Source organism: Megalobrama amblycephala, linkage group LG24 (assembly GCF_018812025.1).
Source record: "Megalobrama amblycephala isolate DHTTF-2021 linkage group LG24, ASM1881202v1, whole genome shotgun sequence".
NCBI classification, from domain to species: domain Eukaryota; kingdom Metazoa; phylum Chordata; class Actinopteri; order Cypriniformes; family Xenocyprididae; genus Megalobrama; species Megalobrama amblycephala.
In genome coordinates, this window is record NC_063067.1 from 27862420 (window position 1) to 27884015 (window position 21596).

Here is a 21596-nt window from a genome sequence, read left to right on the forward strand (position 1 = left end):
AGGGTTAAGGGTAAAAGGTGTTTTTACTGAGTACATGGCCTGCTGGATTGCATAGCTCAGGTTGAGTTTGTCTAGGGAACCTCACTATTCAGTTAGGTTCTGTTGTAGCTCCCTTAGAGTTTGAACAAGAGTTGATTGCATTGTTTGGAGTTGAAGGCTTTGATCTAAGCCTCCTTCTGAGCACAATAGCTTGATGTGTCACAAGTTTTGTTGGTAGATGTTTAGTCAGAGTTTTGTTCACTTAGAACTAGCACTGCCACGGGTTTATGCCCATGACGCCCATGTCTTCTGAAGTAGTACACCTGGTTTGGGCCTCTTTCGGAGCATGTTGGCGGAGTTTGTACTCCTCTTGCTTAAAGAGATTTAAGTGTTTTACTGAGTACATTGCCTGTTGGAATGTGTTGAATAGAATTAAGCTCAGGTTGAGCTAAATAGTTCACTGGATGGTTTGGTTCTATACATGGCTCCCTTAGAGATTAGAAACTGCCATTAGAGCTGGCGCAACGTGTCTTTCTGAGCTGTAGGCCCTGTTTGGGCCTCCTTTAAGAACATGATGGTGTAGATTTGTACTCCTCTTGCTTAATGAGTAAAAGGTGGTTTTACTGGATACATTGCCAGGTGGTATGGTGGCTCAGGTTGAGTTAAACTAGTTAACCTCACTGGAGAAGTTTGGTTACCATATTTGGCTCCCTTAGAGCTTAGAACACTGCCACGAGATGACGCCACGTTTCTGGAAGTCGTAGGCCCTCTTTTGGGCCTCCTGCAGGGCGGGATGGCGTATGTTGTACTCCTCTTGCTTTAAAGAGTAAAAGTGTTTTTACTGAGTACACTGCTCATCGGATCGTGTTAGGTAGACTGTTATGTGGGCACTCTACAGTCTTATCTGCTGGTTAACTCAGTTTCATTCTGAATAAGTTCCATGTTTGTGGGTTTTGCTTATCAGCAAGCAAGCTGCTCTAGGTGTGTGGCTTTCACAGGCCGTCCTTTAAGCTTCCCACCCACATCTGGGTTCCTATAAGTAGATTGAGTATGTAGCTTCACATGCTGACCTGTTAGCAAGCCTGCTGGGATGGATTTATACACAATGTAGAGTTTGCGTCATGTTGCAGGCCACTTTTTGGGCCTCCATGATTTTGTGCCTACAGTACAGTTTATCTGTTCCCAGCTCCCTAAGCTGGTCAGTGGCTGAATGCCTCTCTGAGGCCTCCCTATTGAGGATCAGCCACCAGGCTGGTAAATGTACTCCCCTTGTTGGGTTCCTTTAGAGTGCACAGCCTCCTCAGTGCAAATATTCAATCGCTGAGTAGATCCTAGGATTGAGCAGAGTGTTACTCCCCTCATTGCTAAGGGTAAAAGGCGCTAAGCTGAGTCCTGCTCTCTAGGATGCCCGTCTCTTCGCTCTGGTCTGAGTTGGTTGCTGCCTTTTTGCAGTCACTCTTACTGAATATCATCTCAGAAGAATGTGATTTGAGACTCTGTGATCAGTCTTGGCCAGGACTAGGTTGCTGTAGTGAGACCAGGTCGGCCTCCCTGGTGGCATTCAGGGTTGACTCTGTTTCCCCTGACAAGTGACTGGCTAGGGTTCCTTTGGGCCCCCTGGCTACATTCCCTTAGAGGTACCCTTATTTCTCTAAAAAGAAGTTTGGTCCCAGAAGCCTTTGAGCGGCCCTGGTAGGCCTTCTGTGGAAGGCCTCTTTGAGGCTTATAGCTTAGGCTGTTGGCCATAGGGAATGCTGTCACTGACAGCCTATGTATGACCCGTAGGTAGGGATGGGCCGATACCACAATTTTGGCTTCGGTACTTTACCACAATCTAATACCGGTATATCGGTATTAAATCGATAACATACAGGGTCTAAATCTGGCTCGAGTATTGTGCATAATTTTGCTCATTCTCACAGGTTTCGCGTTTACAAAGCGGGAAATTACCACAAATGTCTATTAGAAAATTAATCAACACAGATTATCACATCAAATCAGTAATTGGTTACTATAACCCATAGTGTACTACAAGTGGTAACTAAATATATATATATTTTTTAATACAGCTAGTATATTAAAAGCACATTTTAGTTCATATTTCATGGTGTTTCAAAATAGCACAGTTGAGTACACTTACATGTTCTTAAGATTATCTTAAGAAGTACTAAAGAAGAATCTTTAGTATATTAAGCAAAAATATAGCACTTTAAGTATATATGCGCACTGTGATACAACACTCTCATGCGTGTTTCGGACAACTGACGGAAATCACATGCCCACGTCTTTTTAAACCTTGCCAATTTGAACATCCAAGTGATTTTATCATTCAGTACTAACTATCATTCAGTACTAACGTTCTTGTGTTATTTTACATTTGATTACTTACGTGTGTTGATATAAATGTCTAAATTAGATCGTTTGAATGACGCACTGACCTGTCCATCTCGTCTTGTAAGTCAGTATGAGCAAGTGAAAGGTTCTTGGCAAAGTTTGATGATTCTTTATCATTTTTATATGCAAAGTAATTCCAAATTATGCATCTACTGCTCTCATTATTAATTAGTTTTGGGCGTGTTGAGCGAGATTCAACTGCTTTATCCATTTTATTCCTCTATGTTGTCACATTTGCCGGTTTCACATCAGTTTGGGTAGCACACTGCCACCTAGCGGTGAGCTTCGGAACAGCAGCATATACCGAAATGAGCAAAATCATAATATCGTACTGTCTGAAATAAAATATATACTGGTATTTTTCCAGTACCGGTATACTGCGCATCCCTACCCATAGGGGGAGTGGTTCTGGCATTTCAGTTGAAGCTGCTAGTTCTGACATTTGTCTAAGCATTTTTTGGCATGCACTCCCCTCAAGCAGGGCGGCGTGGGTATATCGATCCCCATAGCGTGTTCAAACGCAGTGTAGAGTTCCCTTTTCGAAAGGGAACGTCTAAGGTTACGTATGTGACCATGCTTCCCTGAGAACATGGAACAAGACACTGCATTACCTGCCATGCATCAGGGCTGCCTGCTAAACAGTCCCTTCAGACGATAAGGTACTGACTGCTTCTCTAAGCACTCCTTTTATACTTCCGGGTCACGTCTTTAATGACGTCATAGGCTGTCGCCGGCCAATAGGATTGGTGAAATTTGATAATTGCTTTCAGACACCGGTTCACGTGATGACGTTCCCCATAGCGTGTTCAAACACAGTGTCTCGTTCCCTGAGTAACCTAGTACGTAACCTGAGACGATTTGTAACCAAGAACATGAAAATGTTCAGTTTCCTTAATGTTAGTAGAATGTTATTTAAAGGTTTGTATGATGTTCCTGAAACATTTGTTCAATCATTCAAACACCTGCTGAGAACAAGCACTGAAAGAAAGAGAAATAGGAACACAAATTAACTTTCTTCAGCCACAGCCATAGATGAACTGAAGATAAAAGATATTAAATCCCTGAAGATCTGATTAAACAACTCCACAAACAGCATTACCAGCTTCACTTATTACTAACCAGACTGGCTTTACTTCTGTCAGACGTCTACAGAAACTCTTATTGAGAATTAACAGAGATTTAGATGTTAATGTCTTTAGTTTGAGGTCACCATCATGGAGATGAGTGTTTGCTTTAGTTGAGCTCTTGACCCTTGACTTTTGTTGAGTTGCTTCTTTATCAGCAATTGCAGGTATTTTCAGAAAACATTTCTGCACTGATAAAGCAGATCAACTTGTCTGCTTTAATAACAGAATGACAGCATTAAAGTGGTTTAAAAGTGGCTACTTTTTTCTGTAATTGCTGATTTAAGAAGATGCTACTGAGAAATATAAAACTCAACCAATGTGAAAAAAGAACAGTTGTAACGTTTTTGCATTTCAGATGCTGAAAATTGATGTGAGTTTATAAATAACACTGTCATTGGTAACTTTGTTTAAATCATGTTTTGTGTCATTTATACACTCGCAGACATCAACATTCGGCATATGAAACACAACAATGGTGACATGCTTCATGCCAGCATACAAAACACATTCATGGCTCCCAGCATGCATTGCGGCATGAAAAAATTATGCAGCTACATTTTTTGATTGTCACCATTGTTGAGGTTTGTATGATGAGTGCTGATGTCTAAAGGTGTTGTTTTTAATTAAATAGTTTTTAAGTAAAAAAAGTTTTGGAAAATATTACACAAATCACTTAAGTGTTACAAATTGTTCATATCACATTATTTGAGTTTATTACTTTTCTCATATAACATTTTAATTCCCAAAATAAGCAAAACTACAAAAAAGCAGTTATTTAAACCACTTTAATGCTGTCATTCATCTGTTATTAAAACAGACATGTTGATCCGCTTTATCAGCGGATCAGCGGATTTATTTTATTTTCTATAAACACCTGCAATTGCTGATAAAGAAGCAACTTAACAAACGTCAAGGGCTAAACTAAAGTAAACGCTCATCTCCATGATGGTGACCTCAAACTAAACATTTTTAATAAGACATCAACATCTAAACCTCTGTTAATTCTCAATAAGAACTTCTGTAGACGTCTGACAGACAAATAAATTCAGTCTGGTTAGTAATAAGTGAAGCTGATAATGCTGTTTGTGGAGTTGTTCAATCAGATCTTCAGGGATTTAATGTCTTTTATCTTCAGTTCATCTAAGGCTGTGGCTGAAGAAAGTTGTAGTTTGTGTTCTTATTTCTCAGTGCTTGTTCACAGCAGGTGTTTGAATGATTGAAAGAATGTTTCAGGAACTTCATACTAACCTTTATATAACATTCTACTAACATTAAGGAAACTGAACATTTTCATGTTCTTTGAATGTTACAAATCAACATTTCTAGAATTTTGAATTTTACATCAAAATTAAGTTGAAATAATGTTTGAGGAACATTATATCTTACAATAACATTCCTTTAACGTCAAGAAAACTACGTTTTTTACATTCCCAGAACCAACACTGAATATTTAGAGAATAACAAAATTCTGTTAGCTGGGTTTCACTGGATTGTGCTCTCGCTCTGTCCGTAGCTCTCATTGAGAAGCCCACGTTTGAGCTCTCCTCAGGGCGGCCACTACTGCTATTCACATGAACAGATGACAGCTCTCTATTGAGACCGCAATAGTCATCCTGAGTCAAACTGATCAAGCCATTGATAAAGCTGCCAAGTCATTGCGTCACTACTGTTGAAATAAAACGCTTTCATTGCGTGGAAACGTCACCGTTATTTTCTATGAGATAAAATACTTAAGTTTTACAGAAGTGGGTCATACCATTGACATTACCTGAGCAGTTGAAGTAAAACCACACTTATTCAAGGGCGCACATTTATTTCATGGATGGAGCAAACACATAATGTAAGTGTCTCACACGCACAGTTCCAATGAATGATAAATAAAATTTAACTTAATGTTGTTAAACTGAATGTGCGAAGAAAACTGCTGAAATAACTAACATTAACAACACTGAAATAAGTGTATCTATCAATCAGATGCGCATTAAAGTTGCGTTCGTTACTATAGCAACAGTAAACACCTGGCGCGTTTTCTTTCTGAATCATCGTAAAACAGGAATATGCTCTGTATAAAGAGAACAAAGAGGGCTTTTATAACTATTCTGTGAAGAAAAGTTAGTTTAGGATTAGATGGGAAAGTGCATGATGTTGTAGGGTAGTCTCTCCATGTAAGCATTACATGTAAGCATTATTATGTTTAATGTACCTGGAACACTTTAAAAAGGTTGTGTAGCCATTAACCCTCTGGAGTCTGAGGCTGATTTGGGGCTTGGAGAAGTTTTGACATGCCCTGACATTTGTGCTTTTTTCAGTTGTTCATAAACATATAAATGACAAAAGTGTCATTACACTGTATTCAGCACAAACTAGGCTACAATAATATGTGAGGAACATGTACGTACATGTTTGCATTTTTGAAGGAATAATGTTTATGCGTGGTTATTGAAAAAACAAAAAAACTTAAGTCACTGAAATAAGGCCAAAAAAAGTATATTAAATCTGTGTTCATAAGACTTCTGGGTATTGGAGGTTGTAGACTAGAGTTTTTGCTTCAGAATTATGTAAAAATTATGCTGCCTACTCCTTCATATAAAACAATAGAGAGATTTAAATTTTCTAAGACACTTTTGGTCAAGAAACACCGTATGCATGGAGGCGTGAATCCTCATGTATAATGGGTGATTCTCACCTGAGAAGACAAAAGAATTGAATAATAATGACCTGAAATGACTTGCATATTAATGAGGCCTTTCAGTCAGGTAGGCTGTGAAAAAACCCTCTGTGATCATGCTGATAACAGGATTAAAGTCCACTCAGGACAAAAGAACCCCATGATTTTTGTGATCTCATGCATGCACGTATTATTGCACATGATATGAAGAAAATTTTGTATAGGCCTATGTTAAATTACACTACCAGTCAAAAGATTGAACACATTGCCATTATAATGTTTTTAAAAGAAGTGTCAAGTCTCTAAGCAAATAATGGTTTTCTATTTTAATATACTTTAAAATATAATGTATTTCTGTGATGTAACGCGTCTGAACATTCCTACCTCTAGGGCATTTCATATAGGCTACTATATTTGTTATATTATAGAGCCTAAATGTTGATGTGCAGTTGACAAACTATACATCATTAAAAAAATCTAAGACTCAAGCTCCACATTTTGACTCTTAAAATCTTATATTGACCATAATTTCTTAATATGCTTAAAAGCATACACATTTGGAGAAATATTGATGGATTCTCATATGTTTATATCAATTTTCTATACAGAGGAGTAATATTTATTATTCTATATTTATTGTCATCATTATGAGCGCTGGATGCAGTGTTTTTAATTCATACACAGCCGGAGGGCGCTCTGCCCCTTTTTGTCCACAAATGCCTCAGTAAAAGAAGAGGCATATCATGTGACAATCAAGGAACTAACAGAGGCAAGAGATCACTAAATATGGCTATTCAAAACACTTTTGAAGACAATAAATACACGATTGAGATGACGAATGCATGTATTGACTGAATTTGCGTCTGAATAGCGCTCGCTCCGTGGGCGTGGCCGCATTAGCGGATAATGAGCTGAATCACAGACTTCTGACATGGTTCTCTTTTCATACAGATTACATAAACACAGAAGGTTTGTTTTCGATTTGACTTATATGTTTTAAAACCTGACATCTTAACGTTTTTTTAGACATAAGTGTAATTTTTTTGTCATTAGTATTCACTAAGTTACAGTTCATTTTCTAAGAACTATCAGATTGGAGTTCGTTCAGAGGGAGACGAGAGATCACGCATCATGTTAGTTTTCTTTATTTTACAAAAAGCACAACATTTTGTTTTTACTCTGAGTGTACACAAATGAAAGAAGATATTCCACAGATTAAAATGGTGTATAACTCTTAATTGTATGTGCAACATTGACGGAGTATTTTGAGTCTCTTTCACACTGACAAGAAAAAAACCACGGTGGTATCGCCGGCGATACCCTCAGACCTCAGAGTGTTAACACTATCCTACACTATAGTTAACATGAACTAACAATACTTTTAAAGTCTTTTAAAATGTTGGTTTATGTAATAAAGTTATGTAGCATCATTAGGAACTAACATGAACCAACATTCACAAACAATAGTTTCCCCCCCCCCTTACTCTGACCTCCTGAAGGCCGCTGTGTAATTCACACCCTGACTAAGACACACTGGGGAAAGCATTTCAATAACCCTATGAATGCATATAAAAATGCAGAATCAATCGCATTGAATTTTAATGTGAATCATTTTTAATCGAATTGTTCTGAATGTTCAAAAATCGCCCTTGAATCGAATCGAACACCTATGAATCATGAATCAAATCGATTCGCTGTCTACCCAAAGATTCACAGCCCTATCTCCCAGCATCTGAGTCACTGAGGATGCAGTGGATTAATTTTATTTTTGAAGGGAATGCGCGCCCATATACCTAAATTTGTTCATGTCTGCGCAAATCATTTTACACCACACTTTACTCATCAGTAAAGTTACAACAGACTTGTACTGTAATGCATATTATTATAGTGCAAGATACATAAGATCATATATTCTCTGCCCTCTTATGCCAGTATCAGCAGCGCATTTAACCCTCTGGGATCTGAGGATTTTTGGGGCCCTGGAGAAGTTTTGACATGCCCTGACATTTGTGCTTTTTTCAGTTGTTCATAAACATATAAATGACAAAAGTGTCATTACACTGTATTCAGCACAAACTAGGCTAAAATAATAAGTGAGGAACGTGTATGTACATGTTTGTGTTTTTGAAGGAATAACATTTATGCGTGGTTATTGAAAAAAAAAGTCACTGAAATAAAGCCAAAAAAATATATTAAATCTGTGTTCACAAGACTTCTGGTTATTGGAGGTTGTAGACTAGAGTTTTTGCTTCAAAATTATGTAAAAATTATCCTGCCTACTTGTTCATATAAAACAATATATTGATTTAGTTTTTGTAAGACACTTTTTGTCAAGAAACACGGTATGCGTGGAGGCGTGAATCATCATGATTAATGGGTCATTTACACCTGAGAAGACAAAATAATCGCATAATGAGTTGTAATGACCTGCATAAATAATAAGCTCTTTCAGTCAGGTAGGCTGTCAAAAAAACCTCTGTGTTCATGTCTCAAGCTCATCATGGTGTATATCAAACATACAGAAAAAACAGCAATACTGTGAAATATTATTACAATTTAAAATAATGGTATTCTATTATATACTTTAAAATATAATGTATTTCTGTGATGCAAAGTGTCTGAACAATTATGTTACCTCTATGGCATTTCATTTAGCCTTTTAGCTTAAAAGCATGCACATTTGGAGAAATATTGATGGATTCTCATATGTTTATGTCAATTTTCTATACAGAGGAGTAATATGTATTCAATATTTATTGTCATCAGTATGAGCACTGGATACTGTGTTTTCAATTCATACTTGCAGCCGGAGGGCGCTCTGTACACCTTTAGTCCACAAGTATCTCAGTAAAAGAAGAGGCATATCATGTGACATTCCAGGAACTAACAGGCTTCCAGAGATCACTTTAACATCCAGATAAACACTTTTGAAGACAATAAATACACGATTGAGACGATGTATACATGTATTGCCTCAGAATTTGCATCTGAATAGCGCTGGCTCTGTGGGCGTGGTCGCATTAGCGGATAATGAGCTGAATCACGGGTGTCTGACATGTGTCTCTTTTCATACAGATTACATAAACACCAAATTTTTGTTTTCAATTTGACTTACACGATTTAAAACCTGACATTTCAACGTTTCTTTAAAGTCTAATTTTTTTGTGATTGGTATTCACTAAGTTACAGTTCATTTTCTGAGAACTATCAGATTGGACTTTGTTCAGAGGGAGACGAGAGATCACGCATCATGTTAGTTTTCTTTATTTTGCAAAAAGCACAACATTTTGTTTTTACTCTGAGAAGAAGATATTCCGCAGATTAAAATGGTGTATAACTCTTAATTGTATGTGCAACATTGACAGAGTATTTTGAGTCTCTTTCACACTGGTAAGAAAAAAACCGAGGTGGTATCACCAGCATGACCGCTGACCCGAGGGAGTTAAAGGTACACACACTAAAACAGCGCACTTTTGCTCACCCCCCCAAAAAATGGCAATTGTATAAACATTTTCTGAGGTATTTTCAGCTAAAACTTCACACACACACTCTGGAGACATCAGAGACTTTTTTTAAATGCTGTGAAAATTATTTTAAATGTGCCCTTTAAGTCTGTGCTCAAAAGTATTCAAGACTTAAAGCAATTTAAGTTGGGGTCTGTTCCCTAAAAATGGGAGTGACAGTTAAGGGGTTAATGTCACGGGTGCACACAGAAACAAGATGTTAGGATCCAAGTGCAGCGTATTTTATTAAAGGGTAATCCAAAGTCATAATCCAGAGAACAGGCAAGGGTCAAACTCCACGTAAACAGTCCACAAAAAACAAAAAGCCAGGAATACAAAAGTGCACGTAACAAAATATACAACAAACCACAACCAAGGACAGAAACAACTGAGACTAAATAGACAGAACTAATGATCAAACACAAAACAGCTGAGTGCAATGAAACAAGGATAATCAGTCCAGGAGGTGAATTATGGGAAATGAAGTTTAAACAGGTGACAAAAGTCCATGTTGGAGTGCCCTCTAGTGGTTAACTTGGGCACTCCAATTTGTGATCATGACAGTTAATTGCACAGCATCTCAAATGTTGTTTAAATAATTATGGAATGCCAGTGCCAAAGTCTGTCATCGGAATTATTTGATATAATGATATGGGATCTGCCTCCGAACTCAAGATAAAATGACAGCGTTTACTGCGTTTCGTCTCCATGCTCTGATGTGCAAGTAATTTATGATGTAGGAAAACAGAGCCAGTGGCTTTCCCAATTGCAGCAACTTCCATTTTATTATAAATATTTTGTGACAATTTCCCAGGAAGTGAAGATTTTGTTCTCTTGAACATGTAAATGCTACTTAATTCGCAATTGTTTTATGCACTAATCCAATTTTAAAGTTAAATTCGCAACTTTATAGAAACATAGCTATAGTCATTCTATTTGATGCAAACACTGCACTTTATATAAAATATAGGTTTATTATATAGATTCAGGTCAGTTCTACTTTCTCGCCAAAATAAAGGTTATGCTGACTTGTTTGTATACATTTTTTTATGAATGGATGATACACGAAATTGGGTTCACAAGAACGAGACAAGATGATATTTTATCACTTTTTAATAAATCTTCAATGACAAAATATGTGACTGAAAGTCACAAAATGCAAAACATTGCATTCTGAAATGTTTTAACTAATCTAGGGCTGTCACTAACGATTATTTTGGCAATTGAATAATCGGGTAATATTTTTTGGTGAGAATAAAAATAGACCTAAGTGAACAATAGCCTTTTAAAATGATTTAAACATATATAGTAACAATGAGGCAACGATAATTGGTTCAAATAAAGTTTCAAAAGCAAGTAAAATACGTGTAATATACTACAAACAATAATCAACTTGTGTACGCATTATAACAAATGCCTGCAGAGGGCGCTAACCGCCTGGTGAATGTTGTTGTTACAATTTACAGAATGATAAAATTTTTGTTTAATACTGGCCAAACAACATTTAATTCAAATGTCCACATAATCTTTAATATTTGGACACTTCTTTATGACAGAAATGCTACAGCCACTGTAATTTCTTAAACAAGAACATGTGGACAATAAAACATGCAAATCACTCCGAAACCCGCAGCGCATATAGTTATTTAATTGAATTTAATCAAATTAATAAATTAATTTAATTGAACAACATAATTCAAGCACTGAAAAAGGTTTTGCCACAAACTCAACTCATTCATGCTGATATCACGAGACAGCTTTTCACCTCGACGAGAAATACTGCCACATTTTAATATCACATGATATTACTGGGTCTATATCCAGACACAGCATAATCAAGTGCACTTTCAGCATTTGAAAAAGCGATTAATTTTTCTGGGGTGATGTTTTGTAAAGTATGCCAGATCATGGTGGGCTGCTGCACTCTCTACAAGCTACCACTCAGAACTGGGCTAAAAGATGAGAAATTGCCAAATTTTTGTAGTGTGCCATTAATTACCATACTAAAGGACAAAAGAAACATAAGTGATACTAGATAGTGTGCCTTGCAAAGTGGCCATTGTTTAACATATCATTTACATGGTGCCAACAAGGAAATTTAATATTTTTTCTTCTTCTGTAGTTTACTCTATTTTCCTAAAAAGAGGTTCTGATTTCTGAAGTCCATGACAGTTGACACATCCACTTAAAAATAGCTTTCAAGAGGAAGGAAATAAAAAACAGCAACAGCAACAAAAACCAAAACAAAAAAAACCCAGAAAACGGAAACCAGAGCAAGCCCAGCCTCAATCACAAACCACAGAGCAGAGTAATGAGTTGACTTTCCCAAACCTCTGGATGTCTGAAGGCAGGAGGCCCAACCACAGCACACTGGGGACAGTCAGACTGTGGGCCTCGAAGGCCATTGACTGTGGACAAATGACAGTTAGAGTTCCTAAAGCTGGACGGCCAACAGACATTAAACGAGCCAACATGATTTACTAAGTATATGTTTAAGCTAGTGTATATGAAATGTTGGATGCTTTGAAACGCATGCAAAAAATTATTTACTAAATCAGAATTTTTGTCTTTTTCAATGTCAAATTTAATAAAATTTAATAATAAAAATGTAACTGACAAGCAAAACTGTTTAAGTATTGTTTTCAGTAACATTTTGAATGAAGGTTTTGTTTTTTTGATGTTTTGAAAACAAATCTCAAAAGATTTGTAAGAAAAACTTCAAAAGATTAGTGTCAAATATTTTTTGAATGAAAAATGTATTCAGCAAAGACATTAAACTGATCAAAAGTGACAGTAATTAAGAACATTTATAATGTTATAAAATATTTCTATTTCGTATAAATGTTGTTCTTTTGAACTTTCAATTCATCAAGGAATCCTGAAAAAAATGTATCACGGTTTACACACAAAATGTTGAGCAGCATGAATGTTTTCAATATTAATAAGAATTTTTCATGAGCAGCAAATCAGCAAATTATTACATTTTAAAATATATTACGTTTATTTTTAAAATAGAAAAGAGTTATTTTAAATTGTAATACTATTTAAATTCCCTTTGTAGTCAATAATTTTATCCCTTAAAACTCATCTTTGATCACCAAAATGACATATTTAAAGTGCCCCTCTTTTGCTATTTAAAAGGTTGTTAATTTTGTTTAGGATGTCTCCTATAACAGATTTGCATGCATCAAAGGTCAAAAAACGGTTTCATTTTCTAATAATATACATTGCACATCTTTTTCAATGATTCTCAAATGACTCGTCCGATGCTTCAGTCTCTCTAAATCCCCCCTTTCCGTAAGCCTGCTCTGCTCTGATTGGCCAGATGGCCCAGTCTGTTGTGATTGGTCTACCGCTTACACCGCATGCGGAAACAAACGCCCATTACCACAACTGATTCAGCTCCAGAGGCTTCCAGAGCTCAGTGATTGTACACACTGTAGAGACAGCAATGATGGCACTGATTTTACCATATCATTCCAATCGCGAGTCTGATGGTGAAACACTGGAAGAACTAGTAATTCAACTCGAACCTCCATCGCAAGGACAACTTGAGCAGGATGTTTCTCTGTGATACGCTACTCAGTTTGACTCAGTTTTTAACTGTAATTCCTCTACATCAGCCTTAACAAGTGTATATCCATCAACAAACCGTCTTGGTTACGTATGTAACCCTCGTTCCCTGAAGGAAGGAATGGAGACATACGTTGGTAGTGACCGACGCATTGGGATATCGCCAGAGAGCCCTATTAGCTTCGAGTGAAACTAAACAAGCCAATGGAATTGGTGTGTGATATTTGCATAATGCGAACAGCCCCTGCCAGGTGGGTATAAATAGGGAAGCGGATGCAATCGCACTCTGTTTTTCGCTGAAGAGACAACCTTAAGTCTGCACTATGGCTCCAGCCTAGAGATAGGAGAAGACTCATCTGACAGGTGACAGCAGAGCTGACTCTGCTAAGGGAAAGACAGGCTCACCTTAGGGAGTTTAACCGTGGATAATACACATATCGGACCACTCACGTCGGAGGCCACAACATATGGTACCCAGCCAAACATCAACGTCGGTGACGGACGTTTGGCCTAGCATCAGACACTCTGCAATGTCCGAGCCGTAAGGGGTGGCGGAGGAACTCGACAGGGTTCACCAAGCGGGGAACTCGACTGGAGCAAAGGATGCACGTATCCGGCCTAGGGGGCGGGACTGGCATAGCAAGCCGACACTAGAACAGGAAGCGAGTACACTGGAAGATACCAATTCCACACGAAGGCTATAGAATCTAGCAAACGTGTTGGGTGTCACCCAGCCCACAGCTCTACAGATATCTGTCAGCGAGAAGCCGTGCGCCAGCTCCCAGGAAGAGGCAACTCCTCTAGTGGAGTGAGCTCTTAACCCGAACGGGCAAGGCACTGCTTGGAGACAGCAAGGGTCTGCTTGGAGACAGCCTTTCCCTTCTGCTGGCCTCTGTAACACAAAGAGCTCAGGTCCTACTCGTTCTATCCACGTCAACGGACGGACAGAGCAAAGCCAGGGCTTCTGCCTCCTCCGAGGCAGCGCTCTCCTCGATTTCTGAAGGGAGTGGTGGGAACTTTGGGCACATATCCAGGCCGGGGTCTCAGGATAACGTTTGAGTCACTGGGCCTGACGATGATTCCTCGACCAAAAATGCATGCAGGTTCCTTGCCCTCTTAACCGAGGCCAATGCAACCAGGAGGACAGTCTTAAGGGACAGTACTTTTAACTCCACTGACTGCAAAGGCTTGAAGCAATGACCCCGAAGAGATGTAAGTACCGGGAGAGATCAAGAGGATATAGAGGAAGGGCGAGGCGGATTCAGTCTCCTCGCCCCCCTCAGGAACCTCATGGTCATGTGTTACCATCAACTGCATCATGATGTGTGGCAATAGCAGCAACATACACCTTGAGGGTGGAGAGAGACAGCCTTTGCTTCAAGCCCTCTTGCAGGAAGGAAAGTACAGACCTGACCGAACATGATCAAGGGTCTTCTTGGTGAGAGGAACACCATTCGATGAACAGGTTCCATTTCAATGCACAGAGGTTCCTAGTGCGGGGCAACAGGGCCAGCCTGAAGGGTAGGACTTTGTACTGCTATCCCGACCCTCGAACGCAAACCGTAGAAAGGATCTGTGTCGAGGCAGAATTGAAACATGAAAGTATGCGTCCTTCAGGTCAATCACTGCGAACCAGGCGTGGGGCAGTGAAGCAGATTGCTGGGACCCGACTCAGACGGCATAGTGGCCCGAAGTGGGGTCAGACTCTGCGAGGTGGCAGTGTGTATGGGAGACAGCACATGGGAGGCGGCCTCGACCAACACACTGGGACCTGCTGGCAAAGTGAGAGGGTGCTGAGAGTGGCGAGGCAGAGCACCACTGCACACTGCCAGCCACGCTCTCTTGGGACCTGGAGGATTGGGAAACAGCTCTTATTGTGAAAAGGTGGGTACCGATGGACTCCGGAGAGCCAGCAGTGGGACAATACGAGACACAAATTTCCCCGGCCCTCCTCCAGGGGAGGGAGAGATGCAGGCATCATTTCCCGAAGAGCTGACATCCTCTCCTCCAGGTCACCCGTCTCAGGACCGCTTCCTCGTTCTCTTGCCACCTGGCTTGGCTGGGGTCTGAGCGGGCTGGGCGCCGCGTCCGCAACCGGATCCACGCTGTCTGGCGGATGTAGGCTGTTGCTTTGCCGACTTAGCAGGGGGGAGGACGACGCAGGCAGGCGTCCTCGGCGACAAGTATACTGAGGCTGTGCGGCCGGCGGTGGGGTGGAGGCAGCAGCGGACCACCGGGGCAGGATGTGTTTAATAGCCTCAGTCTGCTTCTGTGTGTCCGAGAACTGCTGGGCGAAGCTCTTGACCGCATCGCCGAATAGGCCGACTTTAGACACGGGGAGTCCAGGAACCGATACTTATCAGTCTCCCTCATGTCTGCCAAGGTCAGCTACAGGTGGCATTGCTGGACTACAAGAGTAGCCATCGCCTGACCAATGGAACGCGCCGCCACCTTAGGTTGGTGGCAGCGCGTAGCTCCCCCAGAAGCTGTTGGTCAAGACCACCCTGGGGCATGTCCAGGAGCGCTTTGGCCTGATAGACCTGTAGCAGGGCCATGGCATGCAAGGCAGACCTGTCCACACGCTCTGTCACGGGGCAAATAATGCAAATAATGCTGTGAAAACAGCAGTTGAGAGCTGTACAAATAGCTCGAGAATAGCTCGAGAAGCTCACTCTGGTAAAGTTTGCGGCTTCGCTATAGGTGCCTTAACACCAGCACTGTAGAAGAAAAGCTCTTTAAAGGCTTGAAAAGTCACTCTCAGTCTAATAGCAGGAACACACAGGTTGGCTCTGAAGTGAAAGACAGAGTGCGATTGCATCCGCTTCCCTATTTATACCAACCTGGCGGGGGCGGTGTGCATTATGCAAATATCATGTATAAAACAAACCAGCAACAGCGTTTGAGGACGGGTCAAAATAGACGTTGTTTGCGGGCAGCCAATGTGTTTTGTGACGTGTGGCCATCACGGAAATGGGATTCCTAACGAGGGTCAATTCTTTCTTTTGAGAGAAAATAACTTTATTTATCTTGCACTTTTGGCTTCACAACTGTGCAGATCATTTACATTCATGGACAGCTACAGTACACATTAAGAGTTAATATTCGAAAAAGCAAAATAGAGGCACTTTAAATGTTTTTCCTTGAAAAAAAATTCTTCATGCCTTAAAATAGCTTGAATGTAACTCTAGTCTACACCCTTGCCTCATTTAGAATATGCAGTTCTATGAATAAGCAAATTAGCCCCGCCTCCAATCATTCACACCAGTTCAGAGATCTACTCATTGACGATAACACATTGACGTGATTGGTTACATAGTAGTTTGTGACGTCAGAAACACCACCGATTTCAAACCCCATTTTTGAGACTGTCTTTCGTTCACTGCAGTTTTGAGGAGAAATTACTCAGCAATGGTGTTGACTTATGAATTTGCACATGGTTTGTCTTAAAGCATATTAAGCCACACCACACAGACATATAAACAACATTAAAATCTTGTATTTCACCACAGAGGGACTTTAACAATACATCTCATAATAAAATATGTAATAATATTTCACAATATTACTGTTTTTACTGTATTTTTGATCAAATAAATGCAGCCTTGATGAACAAAATTCTTTCAAAAACATTAAAAAAAAAATGAATGGTTGTGTATATGGTCCGAGAACAAGTCTTATTATTTAACACAATTTTGCTTCTCAATAAGTATTTAAAAGCATATATATATATATATATATATATATATATATATATATATATATATATATATATATATATATATATATATATATATAATATATATAAAGAGTTTGTTTCCAAAACGTGATAAACTAAATAAAAAAAAAAAAAAAAAAATTGAGTTCCTGCCAAAATCAGTATTGTATCTGGTTGGTACTGAAAAGTACATTTTTAATTTTACGCAAAATGCGATATCTGCCATGTTATTCTGTCATGTTTTCTCCCTATCTTTCCAAATCGTGACAAACGTCAGTCTCCCTTCTCCGCAGAATGCGATACATCCACTCAACCAATCACAGCGCACCATTCCACGCATTGTAAACAGTAATGGCAGCGCTCTGAATACACCCGGCATCCTAGTTTTCCTTATCTACTTTGTACTTTGTGATCAACAAACAAACAAAAACAATGAATAATTTTGACGGCATTGATGAACATGTGGTGGTCTCTGCAGTGGGGAAGAAATGTAAGCCATCGAAATCAAATCATTTGCATGAGGAGATTAAGAAGATGAGGCACTCGGGAGGAGGAAAAATGCCGGCTGTTGTTTGTTCTCACACAACAGCATCAAACTTCTGTCATGGTCCGCAAAACTGAATCATGAACAGTTTTAAAAGCCATTTGACCAAGAATGATTAATTCTTGAATATGGCATTGCTAGTTTTGATTCTAAACATCTGATAGGAAAGACAAAAAAAAAAAACCAAACAAACAAACAAAAAAACATGATTGCCAAAATCTGCACTGTCAGACAAGGATTTATTTCAGCTATATTTTACTTTGTCACACCAGTATAGCGATGCCCCTGGGTAGTTGCAGTCAGTTCCAATGTACTCGGCAAATGTGTTGTTTTTATTTTAACCGTGCAGTAGTGCCAGATACTCTTTAATCGTTAAGGACAATCGGAGACATAATTAATTTATAGTATTAACAAGATGACCCACTGAATTCATTTTGGGAGCGATGACTGACAATGTATTTTTAGTCCAGTGCCTGTATATAAGATTAGTATTGACTAAGTTCAGAGGCTGTCATATGTGGATCAACTTACTTTGTTGTGCAGTTTCAACAGTTTCAATATGAAAAATAACTTTTATATTGATTCAATGGATTAATTGCATTTTGGGGGAAAAAAATAATCAGTTTTTATAATAAATCTTTGAAAATCAAAATCAAAGGTGCTATGTGAAAGTTTGAAAATAGTGGTTTTCATCCTGCCACTTTCTTGGTAAAGAAAACACATTTTTCTCAAATTAATCAAAACAGATTTATAGCATTTTGGAACCAAACTCTTCATATATATAATTTCTTAATTTATATATATATATATATATATATATATATATATATATATATATATATATATATATTGGAAAATGACAAATAATACTCATTAAGTAAAAGATTTTTGCACTGCATGATTCTGTATGTGAACATGAGTTAAACATCTGAAATGTAGCCACATACTCTGCAGATGTGTCACACATCCACATGTAGAAACACTTTACTTTTTCCACAGGGTAAATTTTAAGTTCATGAATGAGTGCTTCCTCTTTTTTGTCTTGCCACAAATAGAGAAGAATAATTACATGTCACTGCAATGCAAAACTCTGTGCAGGCCTCACTGGAAATTGCACAGAAATAGTAGGAAACAGGACTTACCAGTGAGCCATACTTGTAGACGCACATGATCTCGATGCCTGGGGAAAAAAAGAGAGACTGATTCTGCAATCACCACCATACCCTTGCAATTATCCTTTGGGACAACTTAATTTGCCCAAGAACAAAGTAAAGCATTACACATGCACAGAGAGCGCTGGAGTCATTGATAATGACAGTGTCAGAAATAGCAGGGGCCTCCATGTTCATGCTAAAATGCACTGGACCTGCCACAAATGAAAATCACTGCAAGATTGGTTGTTCTCAGGGTCAGATCAACTCTGAGCATGCCTGTGTTTGTTGTCTCTGCATTAAGTGTATGTGTGTTTGTCGTTCATTGACTTTACTGAGTATAAATTACATTTTGCAAGGAACATGATGTCATTTCTATTGAAACCTGTATGTCATGTATTTAAACATATTTGTAATTACACATTTGTAATGATGAAGCAATTTAGAACATTTAAAATATTAACTTTAATTGTAATATTGAATAATACAATACAGTTAAAATATAATCAAATACTTTACATGTGCTTGAATGTTAGTCAACACATTAAAATAAGTCTACTTATTTAAAGCATGTCAATAGTATTAAAACAATGACTTAAAATGTATGTTTAAAGTAAAACCTAATTTAACGTTTTTATAAATTGCACTTTTCAAAAGTGTACTTAAGTGTATTAAGAAAAATAGTCACTCTTTTCAGTACACTTAGCTGGAGCTGGCGTATTATTTCATTAATATTATATTATCTGCAAGTAACAATTTTTGAAAAAATATACTTTAAAAATTTGAATTACACTACAAGTGCACATTCAATAAAATTAAGTGCACTTTTTCACAAGGATGCTAAGTAGTGTTGGCGGTAACGCATTACAAGTAATGCAAGTTATGTAATCAGATTACTTTTTTCAAGTAACTAGTAAAGTAACACATTACATAAATTTACAACAAAAATATCTGAATAACTTTTTCGAATAAGTAACGCAAGTGTTTTCCCATTCATTGACTGTCAGCTCTCCTGTCCCCATGTTGAGAGAAATTGGCAGCAAGTGCAGGGGTGTTGTCTTATTTCACTTTTGATGTGAAATAGCCTTTACATTTGCCACAAATAGTAAAGTAACACATTAATTTCCATAAAACCTAAGTAATAGAATTAGTTAATTTTTTAGGGAGTAACACAATATTGTAACATTACTTTCCCCAACAATGGCTGTGGGTAGTTGCCACACTTAAAAACCCTTCACCCCTGAATGTGCAACATGATGCTTGACCTACAAGCATGATTAATAAATGTGTGTGTTTGTACCATGAGGATCTGCATCCACCAGAGCAAAAACTGGGATGTGTAGTGCGTCCCACAGTTTCCTCACCATCAGTCTGCTGTTGACATCAGGCATACCTTTACCCTGATAAACACACAAGACCAAACATTCAGGCCTTGAAAGCACACACTAGCACTGATCTAACAAAGACACTTACAGTTATGATGATGCAGGGAGAAAGTCTGGTACAAAAATCATCATCCAGTAGTCTTTGGAAAGTTGCATCTTTCTCCACTATCAGAACAAATTTTGCAGATGATACAATGTCTTATGTTGCTGAGGAATGTAATGGAACAGACAGTATGAAATTCATATAGTGTTTCAAATAAAATATAAATGATAATATTTTTTATATTTTAATGTTTACAATACACATTCATGAATTAACCCTCTGGAGTCTGAGGCTGATTTGGGGCCCTGGTGAAGTTTTGACATGCCCTGACATTTGTGCTTTTTTCAATTGTTCATAAACATATTAATGGAAAAAGTGTCATTACACTGTATTCAGCAGGAACTAGGCTACCATAATATGTGAGCAACATGTATGTACATGTTTGTTTTTTTGAAGGAATAACGTTTATGCATGGTTATTGGAAAAACAAAAAACTTAAGTCACTGTATTAAGGCCAAAAAATAAATATTAAATATGTGTTCACAAGACTTCTGGGTATTTGAGGTTGTAAACTAGAATTTTTGCTTCAAAATTAAGTAAAAATTATCCTGCCTACTCGTTCATATAAAACAATATAGATATTTACATTTTGTAAGACACTTTTTGACAAGAAACACAGTATGCATGTGTCACAGACACGCCAGGCTCTTCACTCAACCAATCACAACGCACTCCCTCCCCTGAGTATTAATAAGCTCCACCTGACACTCATCACAGTGACCATCAGCAGCACTACATAAGACACTCCAGATCACTCAGTCATTGTCCGGTCTCCTTAACGCATACCTACCTGTTATGCTTACCTTAAGGACTCCTTTAACGCCTGCTTACCTGTCTCCAGTGTTCTCCGTGACTCCTAGTGTCTCCGTGTCTCCAGTGAGTGTCTTCGTGTCCTGTCTGCTCCACGTCTGCTTGCATCCACGTTCCCTGGGAAAAGATAAGAAACATCATCAGATCCAGTCACCGCTCCAGTCACGAACTTATCCTGCCATTTACTCACCTGCTTTCTGCCATTCATCCTCTGGTTGTTTAATAAACACATCTTAACTATTACCTGTGTCTCCGCCCCCTTCTGTGTGTAACAGAAGACCAGACCTACACCGTCAACAACCAAGATGAGCCATCCGGATCCATTTCAAGACCTGGTCGATGCACTTCGTCGCACTCTAACCAGCACTTCCACTCCGACACCTCCAGCGACCACTTCCTCTTTCCCCGCTGCATCTCCTTCACCCGTTGCGGTCGCCAGTCCCATGGCCAAACCGGCGCCCTTCACTGGTTCGGTGGAGGACTGCAACGGATTCCTTCTGCGGTGTTCGCTGGTCCTGGAGATGCAACCGCACCTGTATACTGACGACAGCACTAAGGTGGCGTACATAATCTCTCAACTCGAAGGGAAAGCTCTCCGCTGGGCCGAACCACTCTGGACACAGAAAAATGCCATTATCAAGTCA

General features: G+C 38.8%; 1 protein-coding gene across 6 annotated transcripts in view; it reads right to left on the reverse strand.

Moving 5' to 3' along the window:
• Nucleotides 1-21596, reverse strand: part of spo11 (SPO11 initiator of meiotic double stranded breaks) — a 57544-nt gene that overhangs the window by 23035 nt on the left and 12913 nt on the right. For all 6 annotated transcript variants that reach the window (XM_048178701.1, XM_048178702.1, XM_048178699.1 and 3 more), the window contains 4 exons: nucleotides 20128-20237; nucleotides 19955-20054; nucleotides 18646-18683; nucleotides 12003-12079 (listed from right to left, as the gene is read on the reverse strand). In XM_048178701.1, the coding sequence (XP_048034658.1) occupies nucleotides 12003-12079; nucleotides 18646-18683; nucleotides 19955-20054; nucleotides 20128-20237 (325 nt within the window). The remainder of the gene's footprint in view (nucleotides 1-12002; nucleotides 12080-18645; nucleotides 18684-19954; nucleotides 20055-20127; nucleotides 20238-21596) is intronic.